The following is a 22424-nucleotide window of genomic DNA, read 5'->3' as shown; positions in this document are numbered from 1 at the left end:
ATTAAATAAATTACTGATAATTTATTTAATTAATATCTTTTATCCTTGATCATCCACTCAACCTTTATTTAATTATGCCAGAATAAATTCCACCTGCAGGGTTTCACATAATTAAATCTTTTTGAGCTTTCAAGGGGACATCATTAACCCGAATATTATCAGGACATGAATTCCTTCAATAAATAATATCCACCATGTATATAATTCCATCACCCAAAATATAATGATATAATTCAAAAGAATTATTTCATATATAAATCAAAGCATATAAATAATATACACGTGTCAATTACTATTTCCGGATTAAGAACCTAAGCATTAAAAATAACATAGAATCTTAGTTCTCCTTCTTAATCAGTATTAAGGGAACAATTCTAAATTTGATCTTGTTCAATATACACAAAGTATACTAGTATTATTTATTAGTCAATATAAACTAATCTAAATAATACTACAGCCATACCAGTGGATTGTCCAACACCACCTGTGCTGTGAACCTTATTATATTATATAACCGTATTTAACAATCTAATATTATGTATCCCATTTGATACTAGATTGTTCACAATATATAATATTAGACAACATGTAAACATTCAAATGATTCTCAAATAAACTGTCCAGAAATAAATGTACATACTTCAAATAAATATTTTCAGTATACACTAACAATCTCCCACTTATACTCAAAATATTCTATGTGTACATCAATGTTTATTTAATCCACTATTACATAAAAATCTATGTGTCCATCCATCTGACTCCTATCACTTCCACATGCTTGTCAAAAACCTTGGTTGGCAAGCTCTTTGTGAAAGGATCTGTTCGGTTGTCTTCTGATAATATGTGAGCCACAACTATATCCCCTCGCTTTACGATTCCTCGTATGAGATGATACTTACGTTCAATATGTTTAGCTGCTTTGTGGTCTCGCGGTTCCTTTGAATTTGCCACATCACCAGTGTTATCACAATACACCGTCAAGCTCTTAGGCAAATTAGGTACCACATCTAAGTCCAAAAGGAAGTTCCTGAACCATACAGCCTCCTTGACAGCCTCAGAGGCCGCCACGTACTCGGCCTCCATGGTGGAGTCTGCAATGCATTTCTGCTTTACACTCCTCCATATAACGGCTCCACCTCCCAAAGTAAAAACATATCCCGAGGTTGATTTCCTCTTATCCCTATCTGATTGGAAATCTGAATCAGTATATCCCAAAGGAAATAGATCTGAGGCCTTGTAAATTAACATATACTCCTTAGTCCTTCTCAGGTACTTGAGTATAGTTTTTACTGCACTCCAATGTTCCTGACCTGGGTTCGACTGATATCTACTAACCATGCCTACAGCAAAGCAGATGTCAGGCCTCGTATATAACATAGCATACATTAAGCTTCCACATGCTGAAGCATAAGGAACTGCTTTCATGCTCTCTATATCCTTAGGTGTCGAAGGACACTGCTTCTTAGATAGAGCAACTCCATGCTTAAAAGGTAAAAAACCTTTCTTGGAGTTTTGCATGTTAAAATGAGCTAATACTTCATCAATGTAGGGCTCTTGAGATAAAGCCAACATCATTTTCTTGCGATCCCTTATAACTTTGATCCCAAGGATGTATGCCGCTTCACCTAAGTCCTTCATGTCAAATTATTTGAACAACCATGTCTTTACTGATGACAACATCTCAACATTATTTCCAATGAGTAAAATATCATCTATATATAGTACTAGAAAAACCACTGCATTACCTTCACTTCTCTTATACACGCACGATTCGCTTGGACTTTGATCAAATCCATATGACTGGACTGCCTGATCAAAACGAATATTCCAGTCTCTAGAAGCTTGTTTAAGTCCATAAATAGACCTTTTAAGCTTACATACCAGATGCTCTTGGCCTTCCTTAATGAATCCTTTTGGTTGCTGCATATAGATGGTTTCTTCAAGACTTCCATTAAGAAAAGCTGTCTTGACATCCATTTGCCAAATCTCATAATCGAGATGAGCTGCTATAGATAAAAGAATACGGATTGACTTAAGCATGACTATCGGTGAAAAGGTTTCCTCATAATCGATACCTTCTTTCTGAGTATACCCTTTCGCAACAAGTCTTGCTTTCTAGGCATTCACCTTTTTATCTAATCCCCTCTTTTTCTTGTAGATCCACTTACATCCAATAGGTTTTATACCTTTGGGTACGAGCTCCCAGACCTGATTAGAATACATTGATTCTATCTCAGATTCCATCGCCTTTTGCCAAAGATCTGCATCTTTGTCTTGTACTGCCTCTTCGTATGTACGGGGATCATCATCATGTTCACCAGGGACCAAGTCTGAAGACTCTCCCAAAAACATGAATCTATCAGGTTGTTGAACAACCCTCCCACTACGACGAGGCACTGGTGCAATATTAGTGACAAGTTGTACATTATGTTGTGGTTGTTCTACTTGTACTACAGCTTCATGGGTATTATTTGTCCCTCCCACTAGTTCCTCTAAAACGACAATACTCATGGGTTTGTGATTCATTATATAGTCCTCCTCCAAGAATCTTGCATTGGTGCTAACAATGGCATCCCGATTCTTCGGACTATAAAATAAATATCCTTTCGTTCCCATGGGGTAGCCTACAAACAACCTTACTTCTGTACGAGATTCTAACTTAGTCGCGTTCTTGTCCAGCACACTTCAGCACATGTGCTGGACAACCCCATATTCGAATATATCTTAGACTCGGTTTATCCCCGGTCCACAATTCTAAGGGGGTTTTAGGAACCGGCTTAGAAGGTACTAAGTTCAGAAGATAAGCTGATGTCTCTAAGGCGTGTCCCCAAAATGACTTAGGTAAATCCGAATAACTCATCATCGATCTAACACTCTCTAAAAGAGTCCGGTTCCTTCTCTCTGTTACACCATTCTGTTGGGGTGTGCCTGGTGCAGTTAACTGGGATTCTATCCCATTTTCTGATAAATATTCCCTAAATTCTCCAAGCAAGTATTCGCCACCACGATCTGATCGTAGTGACTTGATACTTTTATTAAGTCGCTTCTCCGTTTTAGCTTTGTACTCTTTGAACTTATCAAAGCACTCAGACTTACGGTGCAACAAATAAACGTACCCATATCTAGAATAATCATCAATGAAAGTGACGAAATATTCATAACCACCTCTCGCTTGGATATTCATGGGTCCACATAAATCAGAGTGAACCAATTCTAACAGTTGTTTGGCTCTATTCCCTTTTGCCTTGAAAGGCCTATTAGTCATTTTACCTTCCAAGCAGGATTCACAAACTGGAAATGGCTCAACTGCCAATGAGCTTAAAGGCCCGTCTACTACCAGTCTTTGAATCCTCCTCAAGTTAATATGACCTAATCTCAAGTGCCAAAGATATGTTTGGTTCAAACTAGAAGGTTCCTTTCTTTTAGTAGAGTTAGAAGATGTGTTGTTCAATTCCCTAAATTACAGTTACAGTGCAGGTTGACTAGGATTAATTATATACAAATTGTCTTGCAATGTACCAGAACATATAATTCGTTTATTCATCATAATAGAAACATTACGATCCAAACAAACATTATAACCATCCAAAGCAAGTTTAGAAACCGAAATTAAATTCCTTCTAAAAGAAGGTACATAAAGACAATTGTTCAAAACTAAAATCCTATCAGAACCAAAAGATAAATGAATAACTCCTACTGCAACTACTGCTACTTTCGTAGCATCTCCCATGAACACGTATATCTCACCATCTCTAAGCATTCTGGATAGTTGGAACCCCTGCATAGAATTACAAACATGATCAGTGGCTCCTGTATCTACACACCAAGTGCTCGTAAATATAGCCGCTATAAATGTTTCTGTAACTAGAGAAAGAGATATACCAGTATTGTTTGTCTTCTTAGGAAGAGGACAATCCTGTTTCCAGTGACCTGACTGTTTGCATCTGAAGCACTTTCCCTTAGGCTTTTTCACACCACCCTGAACTCCCACTGCCTTCACAGCTTTCTGTGTCTGAGCCTTTTTCTTCTTCTTAATACCTTTCGGCTTAGAGGAAGAACCTTTCTCAGCCACATTCACTTGAACACTCTGCCGAAATAATCCTTCAGCTGCCTGAAGTTCTGTCAGCAGTTCCGCGAGACTATACTGCCTCTTGTTCATGTTGTAATTCAAGCGGAACTGCTCAAAACTCTTGGACAAGCTCATAAGGATAACGTCAATCTGGGTTTCCCTGTCAAGTTCAGCACCAAGGATCTCTATCTCATTCAGATGAGACATCATCTTGAGAACATGATCCCTTACAGGTGTGCCTTCAGCCATCTGAGTGTTCATTAAAGCCTTCATGGCTACTTGCCTAGCAGCCCTATTCTGATCTCCAAAAACTTCCTTGAGATTAAAGAGCATATCCGAAGCAGTGGCCATAGACTGATGCTGATGCTGCAAAACACCCGACATTGCTGCTAGAATGTAACATCGCGACATTTCATCAGCCTTAATCCACCGTTTATAATACTCTTTCTCATCTTCAGGAGCATCAACAGCAGGTTGTTCAGGCTTGGGTTCATAAGTGCAAAACTTGTACTCCTCAGCAGTCAACACAATGTCCAAATTTCGTTTCCATTCAATATAGTTAGGTCCGGTAAGTTTGTTATCCTTAAGTATGGTGAATAGTGGATTAAAACCCATTTTATCCTGAGAATCATGCATAAAAACATCACATAAATAAGGGTGCATTAATTATTAAGATCTATTGATTCCTCTAACAATTATTAAAATTTAATGCACTAACATATAAACACCATAAGCTTCTGGTACGCCACGATGTGTGATATGTATACCACCTAAATTTGTTTAAATGTTACTTCGGTCCTATTACTAAACAATATGCCACGTTGGGGTGGACTATATTATTTTTCATAGCTAAGTGTATACCATCATCAAATCTTAAATTATTCGAAATCTATGGAACTTGGTACGCCACGATGGGTGGCGTGTATACCTTCCAATATTCGTAATTTTGCCTTGAATAAAATACTTCAATTCAATATTCATCAATGGTTTGATTTCCATGTAGTGGAGGAGTCACATCGGTCTCGCTTAAAACCCACAGCCTTACAAGTTCGATGAACCCGTTTTTGACAAAATTGCCCCAAATCAGAAATAAAGAAAATTCGTATTTATTCCTTTCAAAATTTATTAATTTAAGAAGTTTGTTCTAGTAATTTCTATAACATTCTAGACACCATAAATTACATGCCACGATGGGTGACGTATATATAATTTATATTCGTCTTTATGTTAAATTACCTACAACCAATAATGGAGACCATGGGATTTAATTTCATATTAATTCCCTCTCCCACTTAGAATTTTTTTATTAAAATTGAGGAATTTTAAAATTAAATGGGGCCCTATGTTGTTATAATTATGTCTAATCATGCATTCAAAATACACACATAATTTTAGCAACATATAACATTTAATTAAAGCAATAAATAAAATTTATGTTCATGTCGTCCTAATTAAGTTAAACATGCAATTTTAAAAGAATTACACACATAATTAACCACACATAATCAATAAATTAAAGCAATAATTAAAATTTAATGGAAAAAATTAAAATAAATTTTCCACTATTATGGCCCTTAAAAAAAATCCAGCTCTCAAAAAAAAATCTGCCCCAAGCGCGCCCCAACGCCCCCAGCAGCCCCAGCAGTCCCCGCTGCCGCAGCGGCCCCAGCAGCCCCAGCAGCAGCAGCGGCCGCAGCGCGCGCACCTGTTGCTTTTCTGTGAGTTGTTTTGATTTTGTTCGATCCAAACATCAACAGCAGCCCCTTGTAATCGCACAGCGGAACAAAAAACTACCGGAATTGATTTCCGATCGCACATAACTATTACAAAATACCCGGAACAATTACAAAAAAATAGATCTAATACAAAACTAATTTTGTAAAATCTATTCTAACACGATCAACCCTCGTGTAAATTACAACCACGATTAAACCACGTGGAAACCAAAACAAAAATTAACCACGATTAAACCACGTGGGATCCAAACACATAATTAAAATATACATGGCTATAATAATGGATTAACAACCTGCATCAAAACCAATACAAGCAAAACACTATATACACGCATATATAATTACGACATGGACATTATATCATAAAATGTAGAACCCATTACCAAGCTCTTGATACCAATTGTTGGGAACCACAGACTTAGGGTGTTACTACGTTTTATGATAAAGATTACGAAAAGAGGATTATCTTGTAAATGGTTGACTCCACGCTCTTCTATTATATTCCCAAATTCCCTTGAGCGAAGTGTGGCCTCCGTCTTCTCAAGTTATCCTCTCTTCTTGCTCCTTGGTGGCTACAATATGTTTTCACACAATTGCCAAGTAAGAAGAGAATAAGAATATATATAGACTACAATAGGGACCATGGATAATTAGGTTGGGCCTTCTAATTACATCTTGAGCCTAGCCCAATGTAATTAAATATTAATTCAATCCACTAAAGAATTAATATTTGCACTACCTTTCCTAATACCGTAATTTAATTAATTCGGTTCCAATATTATTTGCTTATTAAATTCCCCATGTTTAAAATATCATATGTCCATTAATTAAATAAATTACTGATAATTTATTTAATTAATATCTTTTATCCTTGATCATCCACTCAACCTTTATTTAATTATGCCAGAATAAATTCCACATGCAGGGTTTCACATAATTAAATCTTTTTGAGCTTTCAAGGGGACATCATTAACCCAAATATTATCAGGACATGGATTCCTTCAATAAATAATATCCACCATGTATATAATTCCATCACCCAAAATATAATGATATAATTCAAAAGAATTATTTCATATATAAATCAAAGCATGTAAATAATATACACGTGTCAATTACTATTTCCGGATTAAGAACCTAAGCATTAATAATAACATAGAATCTTAGTTCTCCTTCTTAATCAGTATTAAGGGAACAATTCTAAATTTGATCATGTTCAATATACACAAAGTATACTAGTATTATTTATTAGTCAATATAAACTAATCTAAATAATACTACAGCCATACCAGTGGATTGTCCAACACCACCTGTGCTGTGAACCTTATTATATTATATAACCGTATTTAACAATCTAATATTCTGTATCTCATTTGATACTAGATTGTTCACAATATATAATATTAGACAACATGTAAACATTCAAATGATTCTCAAATAAACTGGCCAGAAATAAATGTACATACTTCAAATAAATATTTTCAGTATACACTAACACTTCAAATATTCTTCGTTTTGATCCTTCAGCAAATAAACATCACTTTGTGAGAATGTTCTTGAGAAATATAAGGAAATGATTGGAGATCCCACATATTTATAGGAAGTACAGTAGAGAGAAAAAGTGTGACAGGTGGCGCCATCTTAGCCCTTAAGCTCTAATCTCAATGAATGATACATGGTAAAAAACACTTTACTTTTAAACGGTTAGTAAGAACAATGATGCAGCCACTTATGAGAAGTCGCAATTACGACCCGCGCCACACTTCGTTGCACTAATTATGAACTCTGATTCCATGTCGTATCTGTTATGGCATCCTAGAATCGAGGGGTAGTTGTTATACCCGTTTTTGGCATGGGTCTTAAATAGGCCCAATGAGCTTATTATTATAAGTCAGATAAAAATGGACCTAATTATGATGACAGATATGAGCACAATTAAGGATCATACAAAAGTCTCATGAAAGGGATTTATGTGTACATGGGGCGCTTATGCGGCCCTCAGTGATAATATAGTCACTAAATATATCGATATTGTTATTTATAGCGAACCTATTTGAAGACGTTCCGTTCTTTAATCAATAACTTGAAGACTAACAGGCAAAACTCCTATGAGGGCGCCTCACATATATTGAAGATCCGCGAGCCTGGCTCTTAATGGGTCGCATGAGTAAGTTTATGGAGCTATAGCGCGTATAAAGGACCATAGGGATCGCATGTGCAAAGCCAGAAATACCCTCGCACCTATCCATAAAAGGATTTCACCTCGCGCCATGACAGTTACGAGGATAATTTGACTCAAACCATGGTTGTTAGGCGTGGACTTTGACGGACCAAATAAAATCCTATCAAGATAACTTGTTCTCCAAGAAATACGTGTGGCTTGAAGTCCTATATATAAATAGGGTTTGTACGCTTCTTATTTTAGGTTGAGAAACAACTTGTATAAGAGATAATACATGTATTTTCTCTGGTATTCGAGTAATAAATCAACAAGATCAGTCACAAGATTCATTCCGTGTCATTTATGTGCTTGGCAAAATATCCGTATTTTGTTTCGTCAAATATTGTTATACCAAATTTTACTTGTACCAAGTACATGTACATATATATAGAGTATAGATTAAGATGATTGGCCAAAATTTATTTCAAAGAAAATGAGTATCTAATAAATCAGTAGTAAATAACAAAAATAGTATAGAATTTAGTAGATATTCACTTATTTTTCCCCCTCTCCGCATGGCTGCGTTAGGAAACAATAAAAAGTCAAATAAATCGACTTTCTAAGTGGAAAACAAAGTCCAACGACCCGGTCCAGTCTAGCCGTTGAATATACGAAATAAAAAGACAGAAGACTCACTACTGCTTCTAAACAACGTCTTCGGTGTTCCTTTTGCATCAAGTAAAACTTCTCTGTTTCCCCTGTGTTGTGTTTATCCTTACGGATACAATCACTTGCCATTTTCCACTAATCCATCTATTTTAGTTAGAGCGGTTGGGCTTTATTAAGTTGAAATATTTAGTACTATATATAAGAGAAGGCGAGAATCGAACACCGTATCTTTTTCACTACTAAAAGCACCTTGTCATCTAGCCTAGTTCTGGAACTAGTATTTGTCTGTGGACGAGATTATAATATCTTTATAAAATGGATGGAACACAAGGTGGTTCAAATGCACCAGCACCTTTTCTTACAAAGACTTATGAGATGGTGGAAGATCCGGTGACAGACTCTATTGTCTCTTGGAGTCATAATGGTGGACGTAGCTTCATTGTCTGGAATCCCCCCGAGTTTGCTCGTTATTTGCTTCCGACTTACTTCAAGCACAACAATTTCTCCAGCTTTGTTAGACAACTCAATACATATGTAAGCACATTTACTAATTATTGATTTCATGTCTCTCCTTCTCCCATATGTTATTTGTATTCTTTGTATTAATGTATTATTCTTTCTGTTGATTTAACAAAACTTTAATGGTTTCGTTCAGGGTTTTAGAAAGATCGATCCTGATAGGTGGGAGTTTGCAAATGAGGAATTTATCAGGGATCAGAGACATCTTCTACTAAAAATTCATCGTCGCAAGCCAATTCATAGCCATTCTATGCACACCCAGGGGAATCCTTCTAATCAGTTGACTGATATAGAAAGACAGGAGTTTGAGGATGAAATAGAGAGGCTAAATCGCGAAAAGAGTATGCTTCAATTAGAGTTACAGAGCCATAGACAGGAGAGACAAGCATTTGATATTCAAATAAGATCAGTAGGGCAGCGTTTGAAGAACATTGAGCAGCGACAGCGACAAGCAGTGACTTTTTCTTCCCAATTGCTGCAGAAATCTACTGCTGCACGCCATTTTGAAAACGGTAGTAGGAAGAGAAGGTTGGCAGTATCATCTTTCTTGTATGATGAAGCCAATACAGAAGGAAACCAAATCTTAACTTTGCATAATGAAAGTCAGAATGCAATGTCAATATCTGTGTTAAATTCGGAGTTGGTACAAAATTTGGATTCATCCTTACAGGTCCTGGAGAGGTTTCTGCACGACATTGGTTTAAGTTTAGCTGATGAAGTCAATGATTATGGTGTACATGTAAAAACTTCATCATTTGTCATGGCAGAAACGAGTGCATCTTCTGCTAGTTCAGATCTCAATGGCTCGCCTAGGATATGTGTATCATCCCTTCAGTTGAAGGATATTCATTCATCTCCCAAGTTGGCTGCTACTTCAGATCATGCAGACAGCTCTGCGACATCATCAATCTATCTAAATATTGATTCTAGGCCCTCAGGAATCGATGTAAATGCAAATCTTGCTGCTGCATTTCCCAGTATAAATGCTTTAAATGAGATAAGAGAAGGGACTACAGCTCAAGTTCAACCAAGCATGGTTAATGATATATTCTGGGAACAATTCTTCACAGAGACTCCACGTACTACTGGTGCTCAAGAAGTTCAGTCAGAAAGAAAGATGACACGTGGAGCAAACGATGAAATTGTTCTAAAGGGTCAACACAGATTTTGGTGGAGTGCAGATAATGCAAGTAAGCTCACAAAACAGATGGGGCATCTCTCTCCCACTGGAAGACTTTGATGCTGTTTGATATTCCTCCAATATATGTATTTCTGCCTCGAGGATATTCAGAGGCATTGTTGTCCTCGTCTTCTTGATATATAGTATTACCAAAACTACAATCCCTTTTAAAGATTAATTCGCTGTAACCTCTAGTCCAATCTTATCTCAAGATTTTCATCCCATCCCTTGACATGGAGTTCATATGGTTCAGGATTGTTTAACAATTTATATATGTACTGTAAGATCCATGTTTGCCTGTCAGTATCGGATACTAATCTGCAAAGCATTTTTTTATTTTTGCAACGTCCAACAAACTCAGACTGCTAAATTATACATTACATAGTCGACTTCAAATAACTCTTCTCATCTCTTTTCTGCCAAGCAGTATTCATGTACAAATAGTTTTCGAAACAATAAAAATATAAACTTCTGCTTCTATAAACTATCCTATAGATATATTTTGTTAATAAAACAGAAATGGTACTACAATCTGCTTTCTCATCTACAATTGAAATTCAACTTGTGCTTGTGTCTATCAAAGTCTCATTATGACTCGTAAATTCTTTAGAAACTAAAAATGCAAGAGAAGTCCACAAATATCCACCCAAATTTTCACTTGTCTTGAAAATTCTTTTCCTCTGCACAGGTCCTTCATGTGGTTGCACATCCAAGTTCGTTTGGAAGTTAGATAGAACTCCCCAATTGTAGTAGCTACAGTTCTCCAGAGTCCAGCTTCGGAATGCCAATGTTAAAATTGTAAAGACATTTTGAAATGAAACTTGACCACTGACATGGCACATGGTCATCAACAATGCACAGGTTGTATCATTAGAAAGATAGTTGATTTTTTAAGTATGTGCTTTTCTTCTCCGAGCAAACAATATAGGCAAAAAATCGAGTAAGGTTGGTTCAATCTGATTTGTGATCTAGTAAATAATTGGGTTTGTTTGTTCAATGCATCATCTCTCAAGTTTAGTTTACGAGCAAAGTGCACCTGTGCCCATCTATCTTACTTTGCCTCGGGAACGGAGTGTCGGACACGACATATATCCGAGTGTCGAACTTAAGAAGACTAAAAATTGTGGATATGGAGACACCGTCCGATTTTTGGACATGGATAAGGGGACACGACATTTTTTTATTAATAAACAAGTATATTAAGGTAGATATCTTAGAATAAAATAACAATAGGTATTAAAATTGATTTTCTAAAGAACATTGCGAATTTAGTATCTTCACTACTTTCATCTCATTCCCGCGTCTTTTCTTCTTCTTAAATATGTAATTTGAATATTAAGTGCAACTAATATTTGATCTATAAATTGGTCAAAGTGTCCATGTTTCAGTTAAAAATCCGTCCGACACGGAATAAGTATCGGTGTCCGAGTGTCCTCCGAAACGGATTCCGTGTCTGAGTGTCCTCCGAAACGGAATAAGTGTCAGTGTCTGAGTGTCCAAGTGTCCGGCACGGGACATATATAACTGCACTTACATACAGATTTACTTCAAATTCTAACACCTCAACTCACCAGAAACCCCCACAGCTGCAAGTTCCACTCCTAAAATGATGAAATCGACTGGCATCCCTTATAATAATCTCCCGCTTCTCTATCATGGAAATATATGTCAAGGCTAAATGACAATCACCACAGACCCGTAAATTCTTAGTCACGAGAATTGGCTTGCTGGGACTCAGAGTAAGAATGGCGAATGCAACTGCTAACTTCTCACTGTGGTAGAGAAGAATTCGTTCTTTCTCCTCCTCTTCGACATCATGGAGGACAAAACTAGATTCTACACTGTATCCCATCTTCTTTATATCACCTAGAAGTTCCTCTAGTTTCTTGACTATTTCTTCCCAGTGCTGGTGTGACTTATCTCCGCCAACAAAAGCATGAATCGTCCCATTTATTTCCACCCAACTGCATCCGGGCATTTTTTTATAGCCACAGTCCCTTTGTAAGTTTCTAACATCAGCTGCATCGTCCCATCTTCCAGCAGCACTGTAGATATTAGATAAAAGTACAAAGTTTCCAGTACTTTCAGGGCCCAGGCTATGAACTTTCTTTGAAACGACTTCTCCTAACTCAACATTCTTATGTACTCTACAAGCAGCAAGAAGCGCACTCCAAATACGTACATCAGGCTGAATTGGCATCATTTTGATGAAATCTTGGGCTTCATTCAGAAGTCCAGCACGACCCAAAAGATCCACCATGCACAAATAGTGTTCTGTCCTAGGAAAGATCTCGAATTCTTGAGTCATAGAAAGAAAAAAACGTTTACCATCAGCAACCAGTCCAGAATGGCTACAAGCTGATAATAAACCAATAAAAGTTACATCATCTGGTTTCCAACCTTCCGCCGCCATTTTATTGAACATCAAAATTGCTTCGGTACCGAGCCCATGAACGCCATAACCAACAATCATTGCATTCCATGACACAATATCCCGTGTATGCATCCTGTCGAACACAAGCCTAGCAACATCAACCTTTCCACACTTGCAATACATGTCAGTGAGCGCATTACAAATTGATGTATCTGCTGTAAATCCAAGCACAATAGAATAACTGTGTCCACAAGCTCCATGCTGTAGGGCAGCTAAATATGAACATGCAGGGAGAAAACCTATCATAGTCGCTACATCAGGCCTTATTTTAGATACCTGCATCCTTTGAAAAGTTTTCAATGCCACCTCCGCATAACCATTCTGCACACACCCTGAGATGAGAGCACTAAAAGAAACTGAATCTTTCCAATCCATTTCATTCAAGAACTTTGTTGCATCGTCTATAATCCCACACTTGGCATACATAGAAAGAAGCGTGTTTCCCACCATAAGATCCACAAGAGACCCTGCTTTCATTAAGTAACCATGAATCCGCCTCCCTTTGCTCAAATCAATCAGCTTAGCACAAGCACGGAGAACAATTCCAAGTACAACAGGTGACGGATTCACAGCATTCTCAATTATCATTCGATCATAAAACGCCAACGCTTCTCTAGTCGAATCACATATAACACACGCTCCTATCATAGCACTCCAACTAACCTCATTCTTAACACCCATTGTACCAAAAATCCTCCGCGCATATTCCAACCACCCACATTTAGCATACATATCCAAAAGTCCAGTCCCCACCATCACCTCACCACTAAAAGCCCTCCTGACACAATACCCATGCACAGCCTTCCCATTACTCAACACACTCGACTCCCCAATAGCAGGAAGAACCGACACAACAGTTGAAGAATTCAACCCCAATCCAGCATCCTGCATCCGCACAACCAGCTCAATCATCTCCTCATACAACCCATGAAGTGAAGCCCCCGCTATCATTGCATTCCAAGCAACAACATCTCTGTCACACATTCCATCAAACACCTTCCGTGCATCCTCTAAACACCCACATTTCACATAAAAATCAACCAAAGCAGTCGAAACAAAAACATCCTTATCAAACCCATTTGTCTCCGCATGATGATGAACCAATTTACCATCATCAACAGCTTGTAAACCAGCACAAGCTTTAAGAACAAAAGGGTAAGTATATTTATTAGGCCTAACCCCAATATGAATCATTTCACTATACAAATCAATAGCTTCATTGTATGGGCCTTCCCAAGCATACCCTCTAATCAAGTGGTTCCAAATAACAACATCAGACTTTTTGACAGGCACTGAGATTGTATTAAATAAGCGACGGGCAAGAGAAAATTGATTACATGTAATGTATAAACGAGTGAGCTTTTCTAGTAGAACAGGGTTGTTAATAAGCTGGGTTTTGTAAAGTTGCTGGTGGATTGTTTTGGCTAGACTTAATGATTTAGAGGATATACAATGGTGTATAAGTTGAATGTAATCGTAGGGTTCAACTAAGGAGATTGTTCGGGTGGTGTTGATTCCCCGCCTAGCTGCTGCGCATGACATGGAATGAAGGGATGAATTTCAGTCTTTTTTAAATAAGACAGAAATGGACTGATATAAAATACTCTACTTTGAAGCCGGTATCAGTAGACTGTCAAAAAAATTCGAAAAATCCGATATTCGTCCGAAAAATCCGCATTCGTATCCGAAATAAAGCGGATATTATCCGTATTCAAAACAAAGCGGATATTATCCGTATTTGAATCCGACAATTGCGGATACGGATATAGGCATATTCGTATCCGATAATATCCGTATCCGATAAATATATTTTATATTTAAATATTTAAATAATTTAAAAATATATTATATTAAATGTATAGTATATTTATGTATATATAAATACATACATATATATACACGGATATATTATGTTTGTAAAATTTTATAGACATGGAGAAAAAAATCATTTGAGTTCAACAATTTAAAGATAACGATATTGAAAAGATAAATAAAAAATTAATTTAAAAAAAAATTAAAATATGATTAAATCACTTTATCTCTTATTTTAATTTTTAAAAATGAATTTTTAATTTTTACTATATTTTTTCTAATTTATTTCATTTTTTAAAAAAATTTAATTGGAAAATAAAAAATCTAATCTAAAATCGAATTCGGATCCGGATATTATCCGTATCCGGATAGTATCCGTCGGATCCGGATCCGGATCCGGATATAATTCTTTAAATATTTTCGGATTCAGATACGGATACAGATATGGATTTTCGGATTCGGATCCGGATACGGATATAGGCAGATCTGTATTCGAATTATCCGTTTGACAGCCCTAGGTACCAGGGTTTTTGGTTCAAAAATTCGGTAATTGTTATAAGTTGATTGCTAAGTAGTCAAAAGTTAAATAGTAAGGCTAGATTTATAGGAGTAGAATTTTCACGTTACATTTAATAAACATGTTGCTTGTATTGGCTATAAATAGCCTCACTTATTACAGATGAAGATGCACCAAAAAGAGCTTCTTCTTTCTCCATACACAGCTCTTTTTATCTCCATTTCTGCTCTATTTAGTTTTACAAAGGTTCGATATAATACTTTTATAGCAAGTATTTTACAACAGTAATTACGTTATTAATCAGTCCAAGCTTTTACATGGCGATGCAGGATATATATATATATATAGGAGCTGTTCACATAGCTGCCGCAATGCTTCATTGCGGTAGTACTCACCTGCCGTAATAAAATATTGCGGAAGCCTGCAATGAAACATTACGGATGGTGTATCCCAACCAAGTTGACTGGGGATAATTTGCCTATATATATAGGGGCTACTCCAATAGAAACCAATTTAGAATAGAAACTGGAAACCAAATATTTTTTTAAAAAAAATTAATTCGAAATATAACACATATGGTATGCAAATCGATCGTTGAAAGATGTAGAAAAATACAGTGAAATCGGATTTAAAAAAAAATACGGTTTGACGGGAAATATCAAATTAAAAACAGAGGGGAAAAGCTGAAATTGAGTGTGGGAGGGTGCAGGGTAGTTGGGTGGTGTGAGTTAGGGGGGCCATTAGATTAGGTAGATCTAATGGCTTAGATTAGTTCTAAGTTTCTATTTTAATTTTAGTTTGTATTTGATCATTCTCATATATATATATATATATATATATATATATATATATATATATATATATAGGCTACTCCAATAGAAATCAATTTAAAATTGAAACTAGAAATCAAATAATTTTTTTTAAAACTAATTCGAAATATTACACATATGGTATGCAAATCGATCGTTGAGAGATGTAAAAAAATATAGTGAAATCGGATTTTAAAAAAAAACTTACGGTTTGACAGGAAAAATCAAATTAAAAACGGATTGGAAAAGCTGAAATTGGGTGTGGGAGGGTGCAGAGTAGTTAGGTAGGGTGATTTAAGGGGACCATTAGATTATGTAGATCTAATAACTTAGATTGGTTCCTAGTTTCTATTTTAATTTTAGTTTATATTTGATCATTCCCCTTATATATAGAGAGAGTCCCACTCAAGGGAGAATTTTTTATATGGAGAATTATGGAGAATCAATCAAAGCATCTATTTTCTTATCAGATTAAGTAATGGCACTTTTGTATTTAAAAAACATTTTAAGGCTATATGTATAAAAAAAATAATTAAGGCCAACAAATATGTAACCGTTGTACGGACAATTACAAACACATAGATATACACACAAAACTAGCAGTAGAGTCCGAGCTAAAGACAAACAGAAAGGAGAGAGAAAAAGAGACTATAAAATATCAAAATCAATGTTTACAGATCGATTTGAGTTATTGAATCGAAGATTTCATCACACAAAGGTGTAAAATCGTTATTGCAAGGCGATATTTCGAATAGGTAAGTTTTTTTAATCTTTAATTTAATTTTTGTAGTAAACTTGAGATTATTAAGAAGGATTAGAGCTTCTTCATTATATTTTTGTAAAATATTGACATAAATTTTCGTGCATGTATATTTTGTTTTGTAGATCTGTTGATTCAGTAGTATATCCTTAGATTTTGATTTTCATTCTAGAGTAGAAGCTTTTTGTTGTGTGTATAGAATTTGCCTATGTTTAACTTCACTTAAAATCGATATTTAGTAGTTGTGTTCGATTTGGAATTGTTGCATCTATATTAAATGCAAAAAATATGATGATAATTGTAGTTTACAAGCACTGTATTATGTTTATCAAGTTTTACTTTAATTAAAAATGATATTTAGTAATTCAGTCATTTCAAATCTGTTGATTTAGTAGTAGATCCATAGAAATTGATTTTCATTCTAGAGTAGAAGCTTTTTGTTGTGTGTATAGAATTTGCCTGTGTTTAACTTCACTTAAAATCGATATTTAGTAGTTGTGTTCGATTTGGAATTGTTGATTCTGTATTAGAGGCAAAAAAATATGATGATAATTGTAGTTTGCAACCACTGTATTGTGTTTATCAAGTTTGAATTTAATTAAAAATGATATTTAGTAATTCAGTCATTTCAAATCTGTTGATTATGCAGTAGATCCCTAGATTTTGATTTTCATTCTAGAGTAGAAACTTTTTGTACAGAGTTTCCCTGTGTTTATCCTTACCTAAAATTTATAATTAGTAGTTATGTTGGATTTGGATTTGTTGATTATGTATTAGATGCAAATAATATGATGACAATTGTAGTTTAAAAGCATTTGATTGTATTTAACAAGTTTGACTTTAAATACAAATAATATTTAGTAGATCGGTCGATTCAAATCAGTTGATTCTGTAGTAGATCCATATAATTTGATTTTCATTCTAGAGTATAAGCTTTTTGTGGTGTGTACAATAACTTTAACTAAAATCAATATTTACTAGTTATGTTATATTATATTTGTTGATTCTTGTTATTCCCAGTGGACTAACAATGAGATTTACAGAAGGGGGGTTGAATGTAAATCTCAAAACTTTTTCAAGTTTTGAGCAGTTTCTAAGACTAAGTGTTTTGATGAACAAATGTGTGTGAATTGCTTTAAGCTAATACAGACAGATATATATTCAAGCACAAATGTAAAGAACACAAAGAACTTAAAAACTTTTCTGGTGGATATGTTGTTCCACCAGAGATGTGTTATTTCAGAAAATCTGTGAATCAAAGAATTGATCACAGCTGCGTCCTAGTACAAACTAGATGATTTTCTCTCTGGATTTTTCTAAACAGCTCTGGAAAATTCACCATCTAATTACTAGCTGCTACTTGGTTTATATAACACCAAGTTTACAAGTGAAGACAAAACTGTAGAATACAATTAAAAGATTCTTCACATGTTTCTTCTTCATTTCTCTATCCAATGCAATTTAGGTTTAGCTGTGAATCTTTGAATACTTCCTTGTTTGCACCAGAATGGAAATGCTGCTTTTTCTTGATTCCTCCTAGAGGCTGCCACATTCCAGTTTGTCTCTGTCAACCCATGTGCCTCTGTCAGCTTATGAATTGTCACTATCAACTGCTATTGAACTTAGCATCCGTTGAAACTTTTATCCGTTGATGGCTTTATCCGTTAAAGAATTAGCAGTTGAAGCTTTTATCCGTTGATGCACTCATCCGTTGATGGATGTTATCCGTTGAAGCTATCCGTTGAAGCTTTGTTTCTCATCCGTTGAAGGCCTTTAATATCAGTTGATACTACTTCACTTATACAAAATTACAAGGCATGAAATATTTACAATTAGCCCTCCTATTTGCATATCCACTAGTAGTCAACATGACTTATAATTTCCCACAACATCTAAGAATTACAACTTAAGTACAGAGAATGAAATATGCTACAATACTAAACTTATTTCTAAGTAAAGCTACTTCTTCAATGGATAGCCAGAATGGTCTTATCTGTTGAGGCTACAAACACCATATTTCTACTTAAGTGTTTTGTTGAACTTATCATCAAACTAATACACATATTCCTAACAATTCTGTATTAGATGCAGAAAAAATGATGATCATTGTAGATTAGAAGCATTATATTGTGTTTATCAGGTTTGACTTTAAATAAAATTTATATTTGGTAGATCGGTGGATTTAAATATGTTTACTCTGTAGTAGATCCATAGAATTTATGGATTCTAGAAAGGTTGTTGTGTTGCCCTGTGTTGTTATTGCGTCCTGGAGGCCTGTTTTTGATCCATGAATATCATCATCTTATATATCATTGATCATTGATTAGCTTCTAGTTAAATTATTTGGTTTTTTTAGTACTGTGTGTGGAGAAGAACTTATCATGGGGAAGCCGAAATGATGGATTTTGTGATATTACCCTGCTTCCATTTTATTTCATTTGTGCTATTTATTTCATATTACTACCGCTACAAAGATAACTCATTCTACCTACGTTAAGCCTCCCAAACAACAAATATGAATGATGAGCATTATGTCTATGATATAGCACTTCTATGTGTTAGTTTTGATTAGTCTATGTTTTGTGATTATAATAAATATCAGGAGTAATTTCATGTTTTGTTGCAGTATTTGGTTTTTAATATAATGCACAACAATAATATTGGATTTCATAAATCTTTACGTACTCGTTCAAGTGCAAGAGTTAAGGCAAAACATAAAAATTATGGATCCAGGAATGCTACAATGAAAAGAAAAATGAGGAACAAGGAAGGACAATTGAGCACAAATGATTTTGATAAATATTTGAAGTAATAAGACAAGAATTATGTAACATTAATTTCAGTTCTGTTGTTAAATTATTTCAATGGTGAAATAGAATTAATGATAATAGTAAATTGTACAGAGGTATATGGAAAACATTACTAAACGACAAAAAAGAAGGATGTATATTCATTGATCCATTATGGTTCACAAAATATTCTTCAAAAAATCCTAATTCAAGGAAGGAGGCACTGCGGTGGATCTCAGATTAAAAAATATTTGGAAAGAGATATGTGTTTGTTCCAAAGTGTGAAAAATATAAAACATTTCTCAGAGACTAAATACTACATGAAATAGAATTTTTGAAAATTGATTATATTTTTTTTATCATAGCTGCCATTGGAATTTACTCATATTGTGCAACTTGGGTGAGACTATTGAATCAAAAAATAGTCCATGTAATTTGTTATTGGATTCACTCCATGCAAGAGAGCCACATTTGCTTAAACGACAGCTTCAAAGGTATACAACCCTTTATTTCTTATTTCATTTTAATTTGACATTAAAACAGTTTTTAAGTAGATAAAAATCTAGAGTTTAATGGTTTATGATCTCTGACATAACAAATTTGTTGTGTAGTTATGTGGATAACATTTTGAAATATGAAGAAAAGGAAGAAATTGATGAAGTAATGATGTATCCGTTTGAGATTCCAAGAGTCCCCCAACAAAATGATGGTTCTAAATGTGGGCACTATGTTCTGCATTACATTTACAAGTTTCTAATGACATGTCCAGATTATTACAACTACGAAGAAGATTACCCAGGATTTGTATACAGCATACATCAAAAAAAATATCTTTATTTAATTTAATTTTCTGCATTATTTTAAATTTTTATGTTTCAATTTGTTTATAACAGATGAATGAGAGTTGGTTCACTGCTGATGAAGTCAATGAGTTTTCTGCAAATTTACCGTCATGGCATGAGACTATGCTGAAAAAAAAGAGAAGGGAGGAATGAAGAAGACGAAGATAATGACATTAAAATCATCAATATTATAGAATTTGCAGAAAAGAATGAGGACAGAGATCAAGAGATAGAATTCAAAAAATCGGTAAATGCTACTTCTTTCAATTTAGAACCAAGCGACGCACTTCGGGCATTATGTGTATATACCTCAGAGAGTGCTCAAGAGAAACAAACACCAATTGAACCACAATGTAAGTATTAATTTAGTTTTTTTATTAATAGCACCATTAATTGAAATTTTTAGAAACAGTTTTCTTTCATTTTCTTATTAGGTAAAGATGATATTAAAGTCAATGAGGACTCAGTGAAAGAGGTTAACAAGTCAGTTTTCGAGCATAAGGCAAAGAAAATTAGAATCAAAGTGAGAGCACATCGAACAGATTTTGACGAGGTTAATTTGACACTCTTTTGTAATGATATATTTTCTAACAAAATTTGGTGTTGTATTATAATGTAACTCATACAATCATTATTATAGGATATTGGCGTTGATGCACAGTATTTGACATTACCTAAAGGAGGAGAAAAATCAAATATTGAGAAAGGAAAAGAAGTTATTGTTAGTGAAGAAATAAAGAATTATGTGGAAGAAAGTACAGATCCATTAAATGAGACTGAAGTTGATCATCCAGATACAGTTCAAGATGAGAAACAATTCCAGGAAGAAGACAAATCAATAAAGAATGATAAAGGAATGGTCAGCAAGGTAAATAATCTTTCTATTTTTTTCATTTGTCGATTCTTTTGTTCAAGTTGTATAAATCGGCTTAACATTTGTTATTATTATTTTTTACAGGCACGAAAAGATAAAACAAAGAAAAGGAGATGTAGAATTTCTGTTGGTACAATTGAAAAACGAAGATCGCCAAGGCTGATGACAACAATCTCCAAATCAGATACTGATGAAACAAATTATCAAGTAAATATATATATATATATATTTCCTTGTATTTTTAACTGCTTCAAAGAACAAAACAAAAAAAACATAGATAGATAATTTTTTTTAAATGAAACCTATGATGACATACATATCTTGACAATAGATAGTTATTATAGAAGATAGTTATTTCACATTTTTAAAATTTTGATGATTAATCATTTTGATCTTATATTATGCTTTATGTTAGGATATAAAAAGTTCACTTGCAAGAAAAAAAAAGAAAGAGCCACCAAATTGAAATGATCAATCTGATAGTGATTTTGAAGCAATTGCGGATGTAAACTTGACAAGAGAAACAAGAAGTGAAAAAAGAAACAAAAACATCAGAAAAATGTAGCAAAAAAAGGAAAAATCTTGTCCAGGTAATATGTTAGGTCACACACACACTGTAGAGGGGGTGAATACAGTGTATAATACACTCAAATCGAACTTTAAGAACTTAAATAACAGAAAACAAACTTTATTGAAATAATAAACTCTGTTACAGTATGAAACTGTTACCTCTTAGTGATGAACAAATATCACGAGAGCTGCTAGGGTTACAATGAATAATCTTCTCTAATAATGATAACACTTATAGTGTAAACCGTATATCTGTGTTTATATACTACACAGTTACAAGATAATCGCTAATTGATATGGAATATAATTCTGCTTCCTAAAATATATCAATCAGATATCTTTTCTTCCAAGTATTCCATTCTTCACGGAATTCCTTCTTCATGCATATCTCTTCTTATGTTTATCTTGATCTTCTTTCCTTTAATCAGCTACTGTCCTTATCTGATTGTCCTTCAGCACTTAAGTTCTGATATCTATCTTCTGATGATTATCTCCTGATAACATAAGTACTGATATCCTTAAGTTCTGACTTCCAGTATAAGTACTGATCAACAGTTAAGTACTAATTTATCCTGTTCAAATAAGATCTGAAAGCTAAACATAAAACATATTAGCCATGACATTATCAAATATATCTAACATAATAACATAGAAATAATTATATATTAAAAACTAAACGA

At 34.6% G+C, this 22424-nt stretch overlaps 3 protein-coding genes across 3 annotated transcripts; 2 read left to right on the top strand and 1 right to left on the bottom strand.

Moving 5' to 3' along the window:
* The first annotated feature begins 8690 nt into the window (after positions 1-8690).
* LOC141698221 (heat stress transcription factor A-4c-like) lies at positions 8691-10672 on the top strand. Its single transcript, XM_074502882.1, has 2 exons — positions 8691-9172; positions 9294-10672. The coding sequence occupies exons 1-2, from the start codon at positions 8954-8956 to the stop codon at positions 10395-10397; spliced, it is 1323 nt and encodes a 440-aa protein (XP_074358983.1). The 5' UTR covers positions 8691-8953; the 3' UTR covers positions 10398-10672.
* Positions 10673-11677: 1005 nt separating this feature from the next.
* On the bottom strand, positions 11678-14326 carry LOC141698220 (pentatricopeptide repeat-containing protein At3g16610). The gene has a single exon (XM_074502881.1). It carries the CDS (start codon positions 14311-14313, stop codon positions 11905-11907), a length of 2409 nt encoding a protein of 802 aa, XP_074358982.1. The 5' UTR covers positions 14314-14326; the 3' UTR covers positions 11678-11904.
* A 1091-nt stretch (positions 14327-15417) lies between these two features.
* Positions 15418-20453, top strand: LOC141695409 (putative ubiquitin-like-specific protease 2B). Its single transcript, XM_074499656.1, has 4 exons — positions 15418-15500; positions 19824-19952; positions 20070-20262; positions 20352-20453. The coding sequence occupies exons 1-4, from the start codon at positions 15418-15420 to the stop codon at positions 20451-20453; spliced, it is 507 nt and encodes a 168-aa protein (XP_074355757.1).
* The last annotated feature ends 1971 nt before the right edge of the window (positions 20454-22424 follow it).

This window comes from Apium graveolens, chromosome 11 (genome assembly GCF_009905375.1).
Source record: "Apium graveolens cultivar Ventura chromosome 11, ASM990537v1, whole genome shotgun sequence".
NCBI classification, from domain to species: domain Eukaryota; kingdom Viridiplantae; phylum Streptophyta; class Magnoliopsida; order Apiales; family Apiaceae; genus Apium; species Apium graveolens.
The sequence above is the reverse complement of the archived record's forward strand: the minus strand, read 5'-3'. Positions and strand labels throughout refer to the sequence as shown.

Bases quoted from the DNA above. Each gene is read 5' to 3' on its own strand.
- LOC141698221 (XM_074502882.1), top strand. From the start codon at position 8,954: ATGGATGGAACACAAGGTGGTTCAAATGCACCAGCACCTTTTCTTACA. The intron at 9,173-9,293 runs GTAAGCACATTT...GGTTTCGTTCAG, and splicing joins TTAGACAACTCAATACATAT to GGTTTTAGAAAGATCGATCC.
- LOC141698220 (XM_074502881.1), bottom strand. From the start codon at position 14,313: ATGTCATGCGCAGCAGCTAGGCGGGGAATCAACACCACCCGAACAATC.
- LOC141695409 (XM_074499656.1), top strand. From the start codon at position 15,418: ATGGCGATGCAGGATATATATATATATATAGGAGCTGTTCACATAGCT. The intron at 15,501-19,823 runs GTAATAAAATAT...TTTTTATCATAG, and splicing joins TGCGGTAGTACTCACCTGCC to CTGCCATTGGAATTTACTCA. The intron at 20,263-20,351 runs GTATACAGCATA...TGTTTATAACAG, and splicing joins AAGAAGATTACCCAGGATTT to ATGAATGAGAGTTGGTTCAC.